The sequence below is a fragment of the Varanus komodoensis genome, unplaced genomic scaffold (assembly GCF_004798865.1).
Source record: "Varanus komodoensis strain SLA01 unplaced genomic scaffold, ASM479886v1 scaffold85, whole genome shotgun sequence".
NCBI classification, from domain to species: Eukaryota; Metazoa; Chordata; class Lepidosauria; order Squamata; family Varanidae; genus Varanus; species Varanus komodoensis.
In genome coordinates this window covers 2,237,085-2,252,718 of record NW_025336543.1, presented here as the reverse complement: position 1 = coordinate 2,252,718, position 15,634 = coordinate 2,237,085, and the positions used below count along the sequence as shown (strand labels likewise).

Sequence of the window (15,634 nt, the reverse complement as noted above, 5' to 3'; positions counted from 1 at the left end):
ATCAAAGATTTTCATGCTATTAATAAATGATCCAGAATTAGGAGTAAGTAGCAAAGAGGCTAATTTAACAATGACCCCAAGCTATTCAGGGTGGTTAAAACCAATGGAGGGATTGTAAGGACCTTTAAAGGGGTCTCTCCAAACTGGGAGGACGGGCCTCACAATGGCAAATGCAGGTCAGTGTAAGCAAGTGTAAGGTAATGCCTTTAGGGACAAAAAAAAAATCCTGACTTCAAGCATATGCTGATGAGATCTGAGCAGTGCCTGGTCAGGAAAGGGATCTTAGGTGCTGGTGGACAGTTCAGTGAAAATGTCGGTCCAGTGTGCAGCTGCTGTGAAAAAGGCAGACTCCACGCTGGGCATAATTAGGAATGGAACAGAAAATAGAACTAAGATCATGCTCCCTGTATACAAATCCTTGGTGTGCCACAGTTTTGGTTGCCTTACCTGAAGAAGGACATTATTGAGTTGGAAAAAAGTGCAAAGAGGGGCAACTAAAATGATCAAGGGGATGGAGCAGCTCCCCTATGAGGAATGGCAACAAGAGTTAGAACTGTTTAGCATAGAAAAAGGGCAAGTAAGGGGAGATATGACAGAGTTGTTTAAAATTATGCACGGTGTGGAGAAAGTGGAGGAGATATTTTTCTGCCTCTCCCATAATGCTAGAAGCCAGGCCATCCCATGAAGCTGATTGGTGGGAAGTTAAGGACAGAAAAACAGAAGTCCTTCTTCACACAACATATAGTTCAACTGTGGAATGCACTGTCACAGGAAGTGATGAGGGCGATCAATTTGGGTAGCTTTAGAAGGGGATTGGGCAGAGTCATGGAGGAGGGAGCTATCAGTGGCTGCTAGCCTTGATGGCAGTGAGCTGTCTCCTTTACCGGTGGCCGCATGCCTTCGTCGCTGAAGGACTTGGGCAGGCAGAGGTCTTCTCCCCATCCTGCTTGAGGCATCCCTTGCACTGCTGGGTTGCCACTGTGTGTACAGAACGCCGGACTGGTCTGAGGTAGCATGGCTTTTCTTCTGTTCTGCTGTTCTTAAAGTAATGGCATAATGGTGGATGTTTGGAAAGAGAGCAATGGCTGAATTAAATGTGACCCCTGTTAGTGACTGTTAGTGAGTCCAGGTGCTGCCAAGATTGAGGCAAGAGGAGCTTTCCTCCTCCAGGCTTGTCCTGAAGTGGTTTTCCTTCTTGGGGAAAGAACGGTGCTGTTACTTATTAATATCTTTGTGCCTTGCGGTTTTAAGAGTTTCCACCTGGCTGCTTCTCCTCTATTCCTTCCCTAAGTGTGGTTCGCCAGTTCATTACAGACGCTTTTAGTTGGAAGCCGGCTCCCACTACATTGTCACCTGAGCGGAAAAAGCCTGAAAGTAGGTCATTGCGCTCGGCTGAGTAGATCCCTGGCCCACAACAGCGCAGCTGCTTCCTGCCTCTCCCAAATCCTCGCGCTAGGAGGCCTCAATGCCCCAGTGAGTCCTGTTCTAGGCGCCTTACGGCGGAGGAGTACCAGTGGGATGCAGGCCCTCATCAGCCGGGGAGGCGGTTGCTTCTGGTTTTGTTACCTGTGGCCAGAAAGAGCAGGAAGAAATAAGGACCGTTGAAGTTGAAATGACATTGATCTCATGGGCTCTTGATTCCTTTCCCCCTTCATAATAGTAGCATCAAGGGAGGGGGTCGAAGCTGCCCTGGGACTCAGTGTTATCCAGGTTTCTTGAGTGCAGAGAGCTAAAGGGCAGCTAAGTCGAATCCTTGCTGCTTTCACCTCTCCATGTGGCTGTGCCTTCTTCAGCCACAAAGTTCTCTCTGTTGCGTGGGAGCCAGGAGCAGCTCAGCGAGATGCTTCTGTATCTTGCACTATCAAACTCGATTGGCTAATGGATAATTGAATCAATGTTTTAAGAAGCTACACAGCAAAGTGAAGTTGGGCTGGACCAGTCCCCTGGCAAAGTGTGGAACAGCCAGTACCATTCTTTGGGAAAATTAAGAAGCCCTCTTGAGAAACTCTTAGGCCCATTAGACATTTGGGGACAGTCATTGAACAAAGCCTTGGCAGGACAAGTCTGATGTCCTGCTGATCAAAATTATGAGATCTACAGTTCCCATTTTGTTGGCAAGGCTTCAAACTTTAATGGTGTCTAAGTGCAAAGAAGCAGAGTGCCCTAAAGGACTTGATTTCTCTGCCTGCCTGCTGCCTGCCTGCCTTTTTTTTTCAATTTAAGATCCCCAGAGGTGACTTCCACTGTGAACCTGGTATTGATTAATCAGGATTTTTTCAGCAGTTATCAAAGCTAAGTATTTAGCAGTGAGAAGCCTTGATGGGACCCCTTGGGAAGAAGAAATGCATGTGCTAGTAAAATAAAAATAAAAAACAGAAAGGAGGGAGGCAAAGGGGGAAGGAACGGTTCTTTGGTGTACCTTCTCCCTCTGCAAACAACCTCTGATCTCGCACTTGGAGTGGGAAAAAAAAAGAGTGACTTGGGAAAGCAGTCACACTGATGCCTCCCACCCTTTTATGCTTCAGTTCAGTTTCAGCAGCTCCTTTGGCACAGAAAGGTCTCTGTGGCTAGAGACAGATGATCAGTTGTCATTTCCCCCCCAGAGAGTTAACCATGGTTTGAAAGAGGGGAGCACACTCATGTTGCTTCCATTTATGGGAAATGGTTTATGTAGGGTTTTATATTTGATGAAAGTTGATGGTGGGGAAAAGCAGCAGGTCTGCAAGTTTGGGCTGGCCTGGCTGCTGAAGCTAAAACTATCAAGTACCCCCACCCCAGTCTGGGAAACGTCTTGCCCTGTGGGCTGTCCTCACAGAGGGTGGGGAGCTTGCCTGGTTGGCTCAGTGGAGCTGAAGAGCAGAGTAGGAGGGAGGAGTTTCCTGGTTCAGCCCTGCAGAGCTGCCCGCCAACCATAGGATGATGCCACTCTTGCTATGGGGCGTTCAGGCTGCAGGATTTGTCGAAGCCGGTGCAAAATAAGTGATGTGCACATGCCATTGGAAGCAAAATAGGGCCGCTGTTTATGCATCATGTGAAAAAGAGGAAATGCTTCACCAGAAAAGGGGACGAAGGGGGATAGAGCATGAAGTGTGCATGTGCTAATTTCAATATATCAATGCAAACCTAGAAGTCATTAGTTTACTGTAAATAGCAGTACAGTCCCATCATGGGGAAGGCTGACCTGGTGACCTGTGGGCCAAATGCAGTCAGGGGGCAGCTTCAGGGGCCCTACTCTCATCTTTAGAGGACAGCCCATCAAATAGAGGGTGCCTTCAAACAAAGAACAGTCCTTTGGCAGCCCTCCACACAGAAGAATATGCTTTGTCAAAGAGGAACCAGGCCACCCTAGGATGCCTCTCCTCACCAGTTTCCCCTCTCTTAAAAACTACTTTTGCCTGCCTTCCAGGCATCCTAGAGATCTGTTCCTTGAGGACCTTTGGTTACACAGCCCTCTGGTATTGGGGTCCACGCCTACAGTGACACAGCAGCATTTGTACTCAAACTCAGGGTGGATTCTGAAGCTGTTCCTTTCCCTGTTTCCTTAGCTGTGTGGTAGATGAAATGGACTTCTCTGGCATGGAGCTTGATGAAGCTTTGCGGAAATTTCAAGCCCACATCCGGGTGCAGGGAGAGGCCCAGAAAGTGGAACGGCTGATCGAAGCGTTCAGGTAAGAGCTGAGCCAAGGCATGAGAAATATGAGATTTGAAAACTGGAAGGGAGAAAGGGATGGAGTGAGAGAAGTGCAGAGATGGGCGCCAAGAGGCAGAAACCTCACCTTGAGTTCCTTGCAAGGGGGCAGGAGGAGGGAAAGCAAGATGCTGTTGTTATCACATGTGTGTAATTAAAACAAGATATGGTTAGATTTATATTACTGCATTTATGAAATAATATATAAATGTAATAATAAATAAAAGCTAACAGTGCACAACAGATGTCTTTCAGGCTGCCAGTGACCTTCATCAGAGGGAAGGTGTATATTTAGAAGGCACATTCTCTCCTGATGCTTCCGTTGCAAAGACGGTGCTTTCTAAATATGTTCAGCTCCACAAGCAAAGGAGTGAGACTGTGCCCTTTGCAGCAGGCTTGGAAAAGCCTGCCCTCTGCCCTGTGTGTGTGTGTGTGTGTGTGTGTGTGTGTGTGAGGGGGTGAAGCTGCTGCAGTGGGTCTCTGTGGGCACCGCTGTAGTGTAGAAGACCACTTTCTGCACCACATACAGACTGTTGTCACACAAAATACCTTTTAATAGGAAATGCCCATGGCTGTAAGTCCACCTATGAAGCATCCATGCTAAAGGCAGCTGGTTGCCTCAGTGAGGAAATTACGGGGGGGGGGGTGCATGGGATGTGCGCCAATAGATCCCTGTACATGTTTCCTCATATTCACCTGAAAAGGAACACCTGCATTCTTATTGGCTAGAAAAGCAGGGGCCCCATCTTTCCTTGTTGCACTGACAGAATAGATACAGCGCCTCTTTCTCCTGTTCTCAGGCAAAAGAAAATTGACACTGTAGCCAGTCCTTACGATGCTGTAGCCAGTCCTCACCTGTTTTTTCTTCGCAATATCTGTGGGACAATTACTTGTTCGGCACACGTTAGGCAAGGTGTGCTTTTGTTAGTTTTTTGTTTAAGTTCTCACATGTTTGTATGAATTCAGATCAATAATTAAGACGGCACAGCTATACACTGAGGTGGGGATGTGGCAGCTCACAGACCAGTTTGAAAAGTTTTCTGTAAACAATCCATTCAGACCTCTTGCAAGAGCAATTTATCTGCCTGTCTGGCTCCCTGCTGGTTAGGGAGGAAGGAAGGGGTGAGGAGAGAGAAGGTGTTAGAAAGAGAAAAATGTGTGGCAGTGGGAGGGGGGAGAGGGGGAGAGGGAAGGGGTGGCGGAAAGAAGGGGAGAAGAGGGGTGTGCCCACGTACCTCTGGCTTTGGACACACCCTGCAGACAGCATGTGACCCGCAACAAATTTCCCCTAAGGAAATGCAACCCCACTGAGATGAACCTCAAGGAAGTGTGGCTCCCAACAGATGATTCCCAAGGAAATGTGGAACAGGTTCCCCACACCTGCTATATCGGCTTACCTTGGAATAAACCCCATTGACTTCCATCCAGGTTATGTCTGAGTAGACAAAGGCAGGGTTGCACTGTAGGTTACAGCTTCCCTACAGATAAACCCTGATGCTGGAGATCTGCTTGCACGTGATTAAGTAGTTCTGCGAAGAAATGGCAGGGTTCCAGAGGCTGCGCTTGGCCAGGTTGTCACGGGACAATCATCCTGTGCACCAAGAAGACTCTGGTGTGAGTCTTCAGTTCGGGCAAATGCAGATGAGACATTCTCCCATGAAAGCTGTCTTTCAGATGTTTGAAATTCTGATAATGGACCAGTTGCTGTAGATAGACATCCTATCAGAGAAGAACCAATCAGTGTGAGACAAGCTGGAACTGGCTAAGCTTATCACAGGTTACCTGGTCTTTTGAATCCACACAAAGTGAGCGATACGTTCATTTATTCTGAGACACAGCTTGCGGATTTGTACAACTTTGTTATAATCATTGCTAGGTAGAGAGTAAACACTTTTAGCATCTCCAGAGAGGTCTATATGCATATTAGTGACTAAGGAGCCTTTGATTTCCATTGACATGTATTGACTTTGTCTCCCTCTTTCTGCAGCCAGCGGTATTGCATGTGTAACCCAGATGTGGTCCAACAGTTCCATAACCCAGACACCATCTTCATACTGGCTTTTGCCATCATCCTGCTCAATACAGATATGTATAGTCCTAACATCAAACCCGACAGGAAGATGATGCTGGAGGATTTCATACGAAACCTGAGGGGTAAGAATACTGCTTGGATGAGCCACTCTTCCTTGTTATTTGAAATCCTGCATTAACTAGACTTCTAGTGAAGTAGAGTTCAAGCCAAGGTTGTGTGGAGTTGACATTGGGATAGCTAAAATTTGTGTGTCTTGCGGGAAAGAAGGTAGGATTTCTACTTCTCCTAGAGAGAGAGGGAAAGAAGGCCAACAGCTTTTGCCCATTTACCTTATAGATATATTTACATTTGAAATTGCCTGCTAGTGAATTATGACACTGAAAAGAAATGTATAGTTTGTGGTCAAATTATGTGACAGATTTTAGTTGTACTTCTAAACCATGTGATGCTTATTTGACCGAAGTGCCCAGTGGGCGGGAAATAATATACCCTTACAGAAGACGACTACTATATCTTTACTTTTTTCATGTCCTTAAGAACAATATGCTGCAAAACATCCTGAAAGTTCAGGTATATACCTAGCCTGTTCTTTGCTGTTTGTGCTCCACAGGTGTGGATGATGGTGCTGATATTCCCCGGGACTTGGTGGTGGGAATTTATGAGAGGATCCAGCAGAGAGAGCTCAAATCCAATGAAGATCACGTGACCTATGTCACCAAAGTGGAAAAATCCATTGTTGGGATGAAAACGGTGAGCCTTTATACAGCACTGCAGGGTGTCTGCCTGACAGGGATGATTTCTCACTTGCAGTCATAAATTTTCTGCAGTTGATTTTTCCTTAGGAAGTAACCTCATACCAGAGTGGTTGGTAATTTAGCCCAGTATTGTCTAATCTGACTGACAGAAGCTCAGCAAGTTCTCGGGAAGAGCGAGGTTCAGCTGCTGCACAGCCCCTCTAGCTTGAGGTGCCAGGGACTGACCTGCAGATTTCATTTCCCTTCCCTCTCCTTCCCAACGTAATATGCCCATCTCATCAGCTCTTTCCTTTTATCTTTCCCTAAACCCAGGTGTAATTATTTTTACTTCATTTGGCAATTCTTAAAAATGTATTTGCCCTTTAGATTTTTCCCGGCAGCAGAGGCTTCTGCAAAGCATACCTGCCTTCAGCCTTGGAAACTTCAGTTGCAAAGCAGGGAAATTCTTCAAGGCCCATCTGTGAGCACAGCAGTTACATTAGGAAATTAGTTCCCTAATCCTGACCCCATCTGCAATTAAGCCCCAAGGAAAAGGCTGCATCTGCACATATTAGTTCCCTTTCCCCCTTCCCTCTGTCTTTCCCCCCACTCCTGTCCCTCTGCTTTTCTTCCATTTAATTGGGCTATAAGTTCTCTGAAGCGGGAACCAGGTATTGGTATTACATTGTTTTGCAAAGTGCAGAGTGTATGATGTAGCTGTATAAATCATTCCCTCTAGTAGCTAACACAGGTAGTGAGTTTGGGAAGAATTACTGTCCATCTGGCCACTGAAAAGCAAAGGGAGGGAATCATCCTGCCCAGAGGAACAGCAGCGCGTACAGAAGTACAAAATAGACTTGACAACTCATGAACATGATGTGGCAGTTCCCCCTAAACAGCTCAGTGAGAATTGAGCATGTGTGAGAACCTATCCTGAGACTTTTATGTATAGAATGAGTATAAAAGTTTTAAACAAACAAACAAACAAACAAACAAACAAACAAACAAACCATGGAATGTATAGTGGTTGTTGGAAAATAAAAATGGAAAACCTGTAGGACAAGGAAGAAGGAAAGAAATGGCATGCTTGGAGGAGCACTCCTTGGAGAATGAGGATACGTTCCGACATTTTAGAAACAGAAACTGAGCAAGTCAGAAGGTGTCTCCTGGGTCATCTAGTCTGACCCCCTGCTCCAGCTGGCTCCACTCATGACATGCCTACCATGTGCACGTCTAGCCTATCCTTGGACACCCTCACCAATGGGGCTTCAACCACTTCCCATGAAAGCCCATTCCATACCCTCGGGGTCCTAACTGTCAGGAAGTACCTTTGTGGCTGGGCTCAGTTGTAATAATAAACACATGCTTTTCATTCCCCATTTCTTGCTGTCACAGGGTTTAGAAACTGCCCCACTGAACACACCTAGGAGCTTTTGCAGTCAGGCCCACATCCCATGGTTTGTGGTGGTGCAGGTTCCTAAGCCTTCTGCTTCTGCGCCCATCAGGCAGGGTGAGGAGATGCACAGCAGAGGAAAGCCCTGAAATGAAGGAGCCCTGCCAGCCGTAACTGTGATCTGGGACACTTGGTGGCATGGTCACTTTTTCCATGGCCAGTGAGACTGTGCAGCTTCATCCATGCGTAATGGTTCTGGGAAGGTAGACAAGGCAGGGGACCATTCCTCCTCAGTCTCTCTGCCTTCCAGGTCCTCTCTGTGCCGCATCGCCGGCTGGTCTGTTGTAGCCGCCTTTACGAAGTGACCGACGTGAACAAAGTGCAGAAGCAAGCCGCTCACCAGAGGGAGGTTTTTCTCTTCAATGACTTGCTGGTGGTGAGTGGTCTTTGGCCTGGAGAGTCACAGCGCTGCAGGAGACTTCGCACCATCATTTGGAAAGAGCACATGGTGCAGCTCCCTTAGGGCTGTGCCATGCTGGCTTTCAGGTGGGGCTGCTTATACAGCTCCCTGTACATAGAAAGCTAGCACACCAGGGAGAAGGCTCCACCGAGCTGAGCTCCTTTCTCTCCGTGATGTGGTAGTGTTCCATGGGCTGGAGGTTGTTGGGGGGCGTTTGCTCAGGGGAGCATTCCATCACGAAATTCCCCATTTGCATCATTGTCTGAATTCCCCATCTGCTACAATCCAGGATGACTATCCCACCTGTTTCTTTTGTTTTGTTTTTCTTTTGTTTTGAATATGTAGACCAGTGCTTAAAGTCAACTAGTACAGTGACCTGCCATGACTCAAAGAGTTCTTTGCTCCAAAAAGGTAAATACATAAATAAAAAGAATAACACAAGGAAAACCATACACGGAAAATAATAATAATAAAAGAAAACGCCTAGTCACAATAAGACACCAGAAATAACATGGGCATACAACGGTTCATTTGCTGTCCTCTGAGATAACAGGGTCTTATCTAGATCCAATTAGGGAAGGAACTGAGTGGTGGACAACTTGTGCCATCCAGATATTTGCCTTAACACTAACCAGCATATTGAATTAATGTGTTCATATCTTGCCAGTTTTCCTCATGGGAGGAGCCCAAGGCAATGTACACAATCTTTTCCACACTATCTTGTTAGGCTGAGAGTCAGCAATTGGCTCAAAGTCACTCGCGGACTTCATGGCCAGGTAGCAACTGGAACCCAGGTCCCCCCAGTCACAGCCAACTCTTGAGCCACTCCAGCACACTAGCTGTGTCAAGGTGAAGGGTACTGGAAGTTGTAGGCCAAACATTTCAAGAGCCGCAAGTCGCTCTCCCCGGTCTAAAACATTGTGACTGAAAAGGGCCTGTCTCATGTGGAGGTTTTATTCAATCCCTTTTGACTGCATTATGTGAATCGTCAGGTGGCTGCCATTCGGGTGTCCACCCACAGAAAGACTTGGCTTTTGTGCAAATGAGTTCACAAGCATTTGTGCAAATGTGCTCAGCCACAAATTCCTATTCCCAAACATGCACAAATCCCTCCACCATGCACATATTCACCCTTTAGTCTATGGAGCAAATGTGCATTTTCAACAGCTCTTTTATTCTTCATATTTTTCTACAACTAAATTTGCATGAAGGTATGGAAATTTTAAAAAATGCCCCATAAGTCCATGGAATCTGTGTGAGTCAGGAAAACCTGGCCCACTTAGGAATCCACAGGCCAGATTAATCGAAATCTGAACTCCTTTGAATTCACTGTAGCCCTAGTCTCATGTAAACATCTACTGCAGATCAATCAAGTGGGGGAACACGGAACAAAGTCTCTGAGGAAGAGCTTAGTGGGTGATTCAGTTTCTATGAGAAAATGACACTCCTTGAAGTATCCTGGTCTCAGATCCATTTAGGATGTTAAAAGTTTACAACCAGCACTTCACAAAGAGTTCAGAAACCTATTGGGAGCCAACTGCAGTGATACATTTGATTGGAGTGACTCACTTAGTCCAGGTCCAGGAGAAGTGGGAGTTCTATGATCGTTTTCTCCAATCAGCCTCTCACAAAAGTGGCATTAAGGATGAGAAAATTACACACTGACACACTTTTTCCGTGGCCTTCATTGCCTTCTAGCAATACAAGGGCTGAAAGGTGACAGGCTATAAAATGTTGTTGATAATAGTCCCTGGATTAGTGACTGTAAAGGCTGGTTAATGCTTCTTAATCGACATGGAAGCACTCCCAGGTTTTATAATGCAAGATGAGAAATGGCTGTTCACAGATAAGGCGGACATCAACTCTGGTACTGCGGCTGGGAAAATTCATCCTTGATGGGCTCTATGATGGTTTGGTTCACACATCATTTCAGCCACACACATTTTTTGCAGATGCTTGCATTTGGGAGGAAAATTCTTATGTGTTATTACCACTCCATTAACAAGCATTTAAGAGTACGATGCAAACTGCAGAGGAATTTAGAATTACACTTGGAAAAAGGTTAGGGTTAGGGTTAATCTCTCTTAATGCTGTCCTCTGATGGGACATAATATACCTGAATGAGTTTCTCAATAATATACCTGCCAGCTGTCCAAAAAAGCAGACATTTCCATGGAAACAAAGGGCAGGTTTTATCCATCAGACATGAGCAAAAGTGTGGATTCACACTCTGAAAATGCAGTTTTGTCTGCCTGGTGATGGAGAAGTCACCACAGACTGAAAATGCTTTGTCATTTGAATCCACCCTGCTCAGGTTCACAGAGCTTAATGAAACTAAAAGAAATACATATGTGAAATTGACACAGGCAATTTGACAGGAGTCTTGTGGGGGGAGTGGCTGGTGGAAAGTACTCTCTACAGTCGAGTTCTCATTAAACACTCTACATTATTTGTATATGTAACCAGTCTTAAGATTTTGAAACTGCACTGTTTCTTTGGGAACTAGCTATTCAAATTAGCTATTACATGAAAGTATGGTGCACACAATGCAGCTTGGGACAATGACAGAGAGGTAAGGGGGCTTTTAAGCCTTTGCCCCTGCTTGGTCCGGATACAGATTCCTCTCCACCACCATGCCTATGTTTTACATTGGAAGGAAAGCTTCCACTGGCACTTCTCCCAGTTCAAATAGCAGGTGCTGAGTGGAGTGGTTTGATCTGGATTGGGACCATGGCAGGGGGAAACGGCTATGGTTCTCCCATCCCCTGGCTGGGGCCCAATCCAGATTAGGTTTCCTATATTTGCTGTATACTTTAAAAAACCCACATGTGCAGACAAATTGCATGACGTACTAATCCTGCCCAGTCTGGCCCTGTGAAGACAATATTGCTGCTCTGGAGCAGCAGCATTTCAACCCTGGTTCAAAAACCAGAGTCAGTCGCAGGTACATCTTCGAATGGGCCACACGGCCTAAGTGAAAATAAAACCCAAAATGGAAAACCCCAAGATTTCTTGGAGGTTTCCACCATGCACTGCGGAAGCAACCTGTTCTCTCCGGTTTTGCATCATAACATTTGCACTGAAATAGCAAACCTAAAAACAAAGCCAGCTTCCCTCTTGAGCAGTGTTAGCAGCTGCTGCCATGGAAACCTTACCAACATCCTTCCCCATCCACTCCCACACCTTGGTTGTGTGCATGGTTGGTCCGCGGTGCCCAAGGACAGTTGTATGGGATCGTGGCAGCAGAGGTCAGCTGAGAGCTGATTCTGCAGCCTCTCAAGCATCCTTCCATGGCCATAGGAGAACAAAAGTGTAGTCTGTAAAGTCAAAAGAGACTAAAACAGCGATCCATGCTATTCTATGATATTTCTGAGCCATTGATTTGCAGTGAATGGATCGTGCAGAAGAGGGGGCATGTAAAACAGGTCCCACAGGCTTGTGGCCCCTGAGCAATGTAGGGACTGATTGCAAAAGGGTCCTCACAGCTGTGGTCCAAGTGCCAGCAATTGTCCGTGGAAGGAAGATGGGAAATGAGAAGATCACAGCTGGTGCAAACCCCCTGCCATCTCAAGCAAGCAGCTTGAGACAGGGTCTAGCACACAGAGGCCCTCTAGTGCACCCCAGTCTGGTGCCCTCCAGATACTTCGGGCTGTAGCTCCCATAAGCCCTAGTCAGAACAACTGCTAGTCAGGAATTATTCCCACTGCAGCTGGGAATAACGGGTGTTGCAGCTCAACACATCCGGAAGGCCCCAGACTGGGGAGGACTGACCAGGTTCTTCACTGTGGTTGCCTTCCTGTCCTGTTCTCAATTCACCTTCCAGATTTGAACAGAACAGACAGAACCTTGTAGGTGAACCTCAGAAGATTTGCGCTGGCCATGAGCGTAACTAGTGTTTGCTTGCTTTTAGCCTAATACAGCATGGAGAGCACCAGCTGTTTGGACTAGAGAGGATGGAGGTCACACTTCTTATTTTTGAGTCAAGGCAGGAACATCACCTGGCAGGCATAACCCTTGAATTATCCTTGATATGGATTTTATATGGATATTTGTTATGTTATTTTAAATAACTGTAAATCATTCTGAGAACATGTGCTAATAGAATGGTGCATTAAAACTTTAAATAAATAAATAAATCTGGAGCTGCATTTGCCAGGCCTGATAAGATACCCCTACTCCTATCAGTAAATTAAATTCTTTTCTTTGACTTTATTTGCATACTCTTTGAAGCTTTCATATACCCGTACTTACAAAGAAGACAATACCTCTCCCAATTATTCATCAGTATGTAACATTTCTTCTCCATTCTTGCAGAGCTATAAATGCAAATATAATTCATATGTGGTAGGCTTGCCCAAATAGCCACCATTCTGCAAGCTGGTAACAAAAGAGGGACAGATAATCACTGGTGATACTATCCTAGATGATGCTTTGATTATGCTGTTATGGGTCTTTAAAGAGGCAACTAGAACTGAATATTGCAAGTTAGCATAGAATCCATTGGTGGTGGCTAAGCACTGGAAATAATTGGCATTTCCCATGCATGCAACGGACATTTAAAATATGACATATGGCCAGAAGAGCAAAGTTAAAAGAATTTGTACCATTGAGAAATGGGAAAAGGATAAAAAGCAAATTTCAGGAAACACTGACTCTTTAAGATATAGCTCTGCATATTATGGTCTAAACATGAATGCAGTAAACTGCATTATAAGCCATTTGCACTTATTTGAGCCTCACGCTTTCCCAGACTCCGTTGCTGGTCCTGCTGCTTCTGAAACACTATCTTGCTTTCTCTGCATCCTTTAACAGATCCTCAAGCTTTGTCCTAAGAAGAAAAGTTCCTCAACCTACACATTTTGCAAGTCAGTCAGCCTATTAGGAATGCAGTTCCATCTCTTTGAGAATGAATGTAAGTTTGTCAGCATCTCAGTCCTTTGCCAAAGGACAGAGAAGGCTAGGAGCCATCTTGTGATTTCTCACAGAGAAGTCCATAGAAACCTTGTATCAGAAGCAAACTTAGCCCACCCCTTAATGCAAGAATGACTTTAAGGGACAGGATCCAGCTCCAATGGTGAAGCTAATTTTAATAGTACTCTATTGCCCATTGTCCCCATATTCCAGCACTAGACAGTATGTGTGCAGCAGGTACCTGTGACAACCAAAGGTATTCCCATTGTGCATTGTGAAGAAGTGGAGAATATCCAGAACGATCTTGTTGCCCTGATCTTGGCAGTCTTCAGAATTAACCTTAAATATACACAGCTGATTTTGCCTGCTGAAAGCCAGATCCCTCAGGAATGTGAATATTTAATGTGGCTCCAAAAGGTTGTCATCAAAATTGCATCTATCTTTACAAGGCTTCCCACCAAAGCTTTACTTTGGTATAGTTAGACGTGAAGGACAATCCCACCACAGAGTGATCCAAACCCAATAAGCTGGCATCTCAGGCACCCCCAAAAATGTAATTGATAGATAGCCTTACTACATTGACCAGAAAATGCATGAATAAGCCACTAGCAAGTTTATATAATTTAAAAATGTATATAATTCCATCCCAATTTTTTGCCTAGAAATTTTGAGTAGAAAAGGGTAGAAAATGAGCAGTCATAAAATCATAGAATAGTAGAGTTGGAAGGGGCCACGAAGGCCTTCAAGTCCAACCCCCTGTTGTTGCAGGACATCACATTACAACATCCCACTCAGATGGCTGGCCAGTTTCTTTCTGAATGCCTCTAGTGTGGGAGAGCCCACCACCTCTCCAGGCAGCTGGTCCCACTGCTGTATTGCTGTGACAGTAAGGAAGTTTTCCCCGATGTCTAGTATTTATGAACCTCAGATACAGAAGAGAGATAATCCTGGTCTCATGATGACAACCTTTGTTGCTCTTTGGCTGCTATGGGCACCAGTTAAAATGTTACCCAGTTTTAGCGGGCAACAGCAGGGGGCCACATACAGACTGCATGTTGGCCACCCTTGCAGTACTGTCAAGAGGCAAAAGTTTTTCCCCATTTGCCCTTCTACCTTATGGAGTTGCCACATGACCCTTTTAACAAGAAATCCCTGAGACTGGACCTCAGTTCTTCTGCATTCAACAAGTTAGTTCTACCATTTGGCTATGATCCCTCCTCCTAGGATTCCAACCTTTCTAATATGCAAAACACCAGTTTAATGTCTCACCCCCTCTCCTATTCTCCTTCATAGACTACCCCCATGGCATCACCTTGGTGACTCCAGTTTCAGGCTCAGAGAAGAAACAGGTACTCCATTTCTGTGCTCTGGGTGCAGAGGAAATGCAGAAATTTGTGGAAGACCTAAAAGAATCAATAGCAGAGGTGATGGAGCTAGAACAGATTCGAATTGAATGTAAGGCTCCCAGCGTGGTCCAGACTCCTTGCAGTCATTCTGTCTGTATGTACATATGTCTGCATCCTGTGTATTTTTTGTGTCTCTTCTTGGCAGGGGTGCCATTTGTATATCAGTCAGGGGCAGGGGGCACGGCTACTGGTGAAGCTTATATATATATATTTGATATCTGTTCAGTATAGTCCAGTTTAAATTGCCAAAACAGTGCTGTCTTTAAGAAGATTTCTTTGATGCTTCATAGTAACTATAGGAATATTATTAACACTGGATATTTGGGTATCCTTCTTGCCTTTTTCAGCATAATTTTCATTACGATTTGTTATTTAGAACAACTACCAATGTAGATGTAGTGAATTTGCCGGAAACACTGATGTTCCGAAAGAGTAACCATGCAAAGTCTGAACCCCCATGCTCCCACGCCCCAAAATGGCACCCCTGGCTGTGGGGCTGGAGAGGGAGGAAGGAGAATATACCTTTTTTTGGTGGGAAGACATATCTGAAAGGGAGTGTATGAACTGGATTATATTCTTTGTGATTCTGAAGTGTAAATGCAAGAAGCTTGAGGATTTATACACATGAGCACTTTCAATTTGCTTGCCAATGGAGCATATTTCCAGACCAGGCCTTGCTTGTGCAATTGCACTGTCCAGTTTACAGAATTTTCAGGGGCTCCTCCAGATGTCATCATCTTCCATTCATAGCCCTCCCATGTAGCTTCTTCCTTCTCTTTTCTTACCAGAATAAAACAGATAAAGGAAGAAAAGGAGAGCTGTACAGATTTTTTTTGATACAGTACTAGAAGTCCTCCATCTGAAAACACCTGATGTAGCCATCTTGCCCAGGTGGACAAAGTCTGCTTGTTTCCGCTGCATCAGTTTCAGAACATCTTTTGGCATAGGACTGAATTCCTCTTAGATAAGTTTTTGGGGGCTGCATTCCAGTTATGGGTGGGACTGAAAGC

General features: G+C 45.2%; 1 protein-coding gene across 1 annotated transcript in view; it reads left to right on the top strand.

Moving 5' to 3' along the window:
• The window catches only part of IQSEC3 (IQ motif and Sec7 domain ArfGEF 3), a 31,395-nt gene that overhangs the window by 12,964 nt on the left and 2,797 nt on the right, over nucleotides 1-15,634 (top strand). The window contains exons 3-8 of the mRNA XM_044416995.1: nucleotides 3,546-3,668; nucleotides 5,676-5,842; nucleotides 6,331-6,470; nucleotides 8,158-8,283; nucleotides 13,120-13,219; nucleotides 14,512-14,673. Of these exons, the coding sequence (XP_044272930.1) occupies nucleotides 3,546-3,668; nucleotides 5,676-5,842; nucleotides 6,331-6,470; nucleotides 8,158-8,283; nucleotides 13,120-13,219; nucleotides 14,512-14,673 (818 nt within the window). The remainder of the gene's footprint in view (nucleotides 1-3,545; nucleotides 3,669-5,675; nucleotides 5,843-6,330; nucleotides 6,471-8,157; nucleotides 8,284-13,119; nucleotides 13,220-14,511; nucleotides 14,674-15,634) is intronic.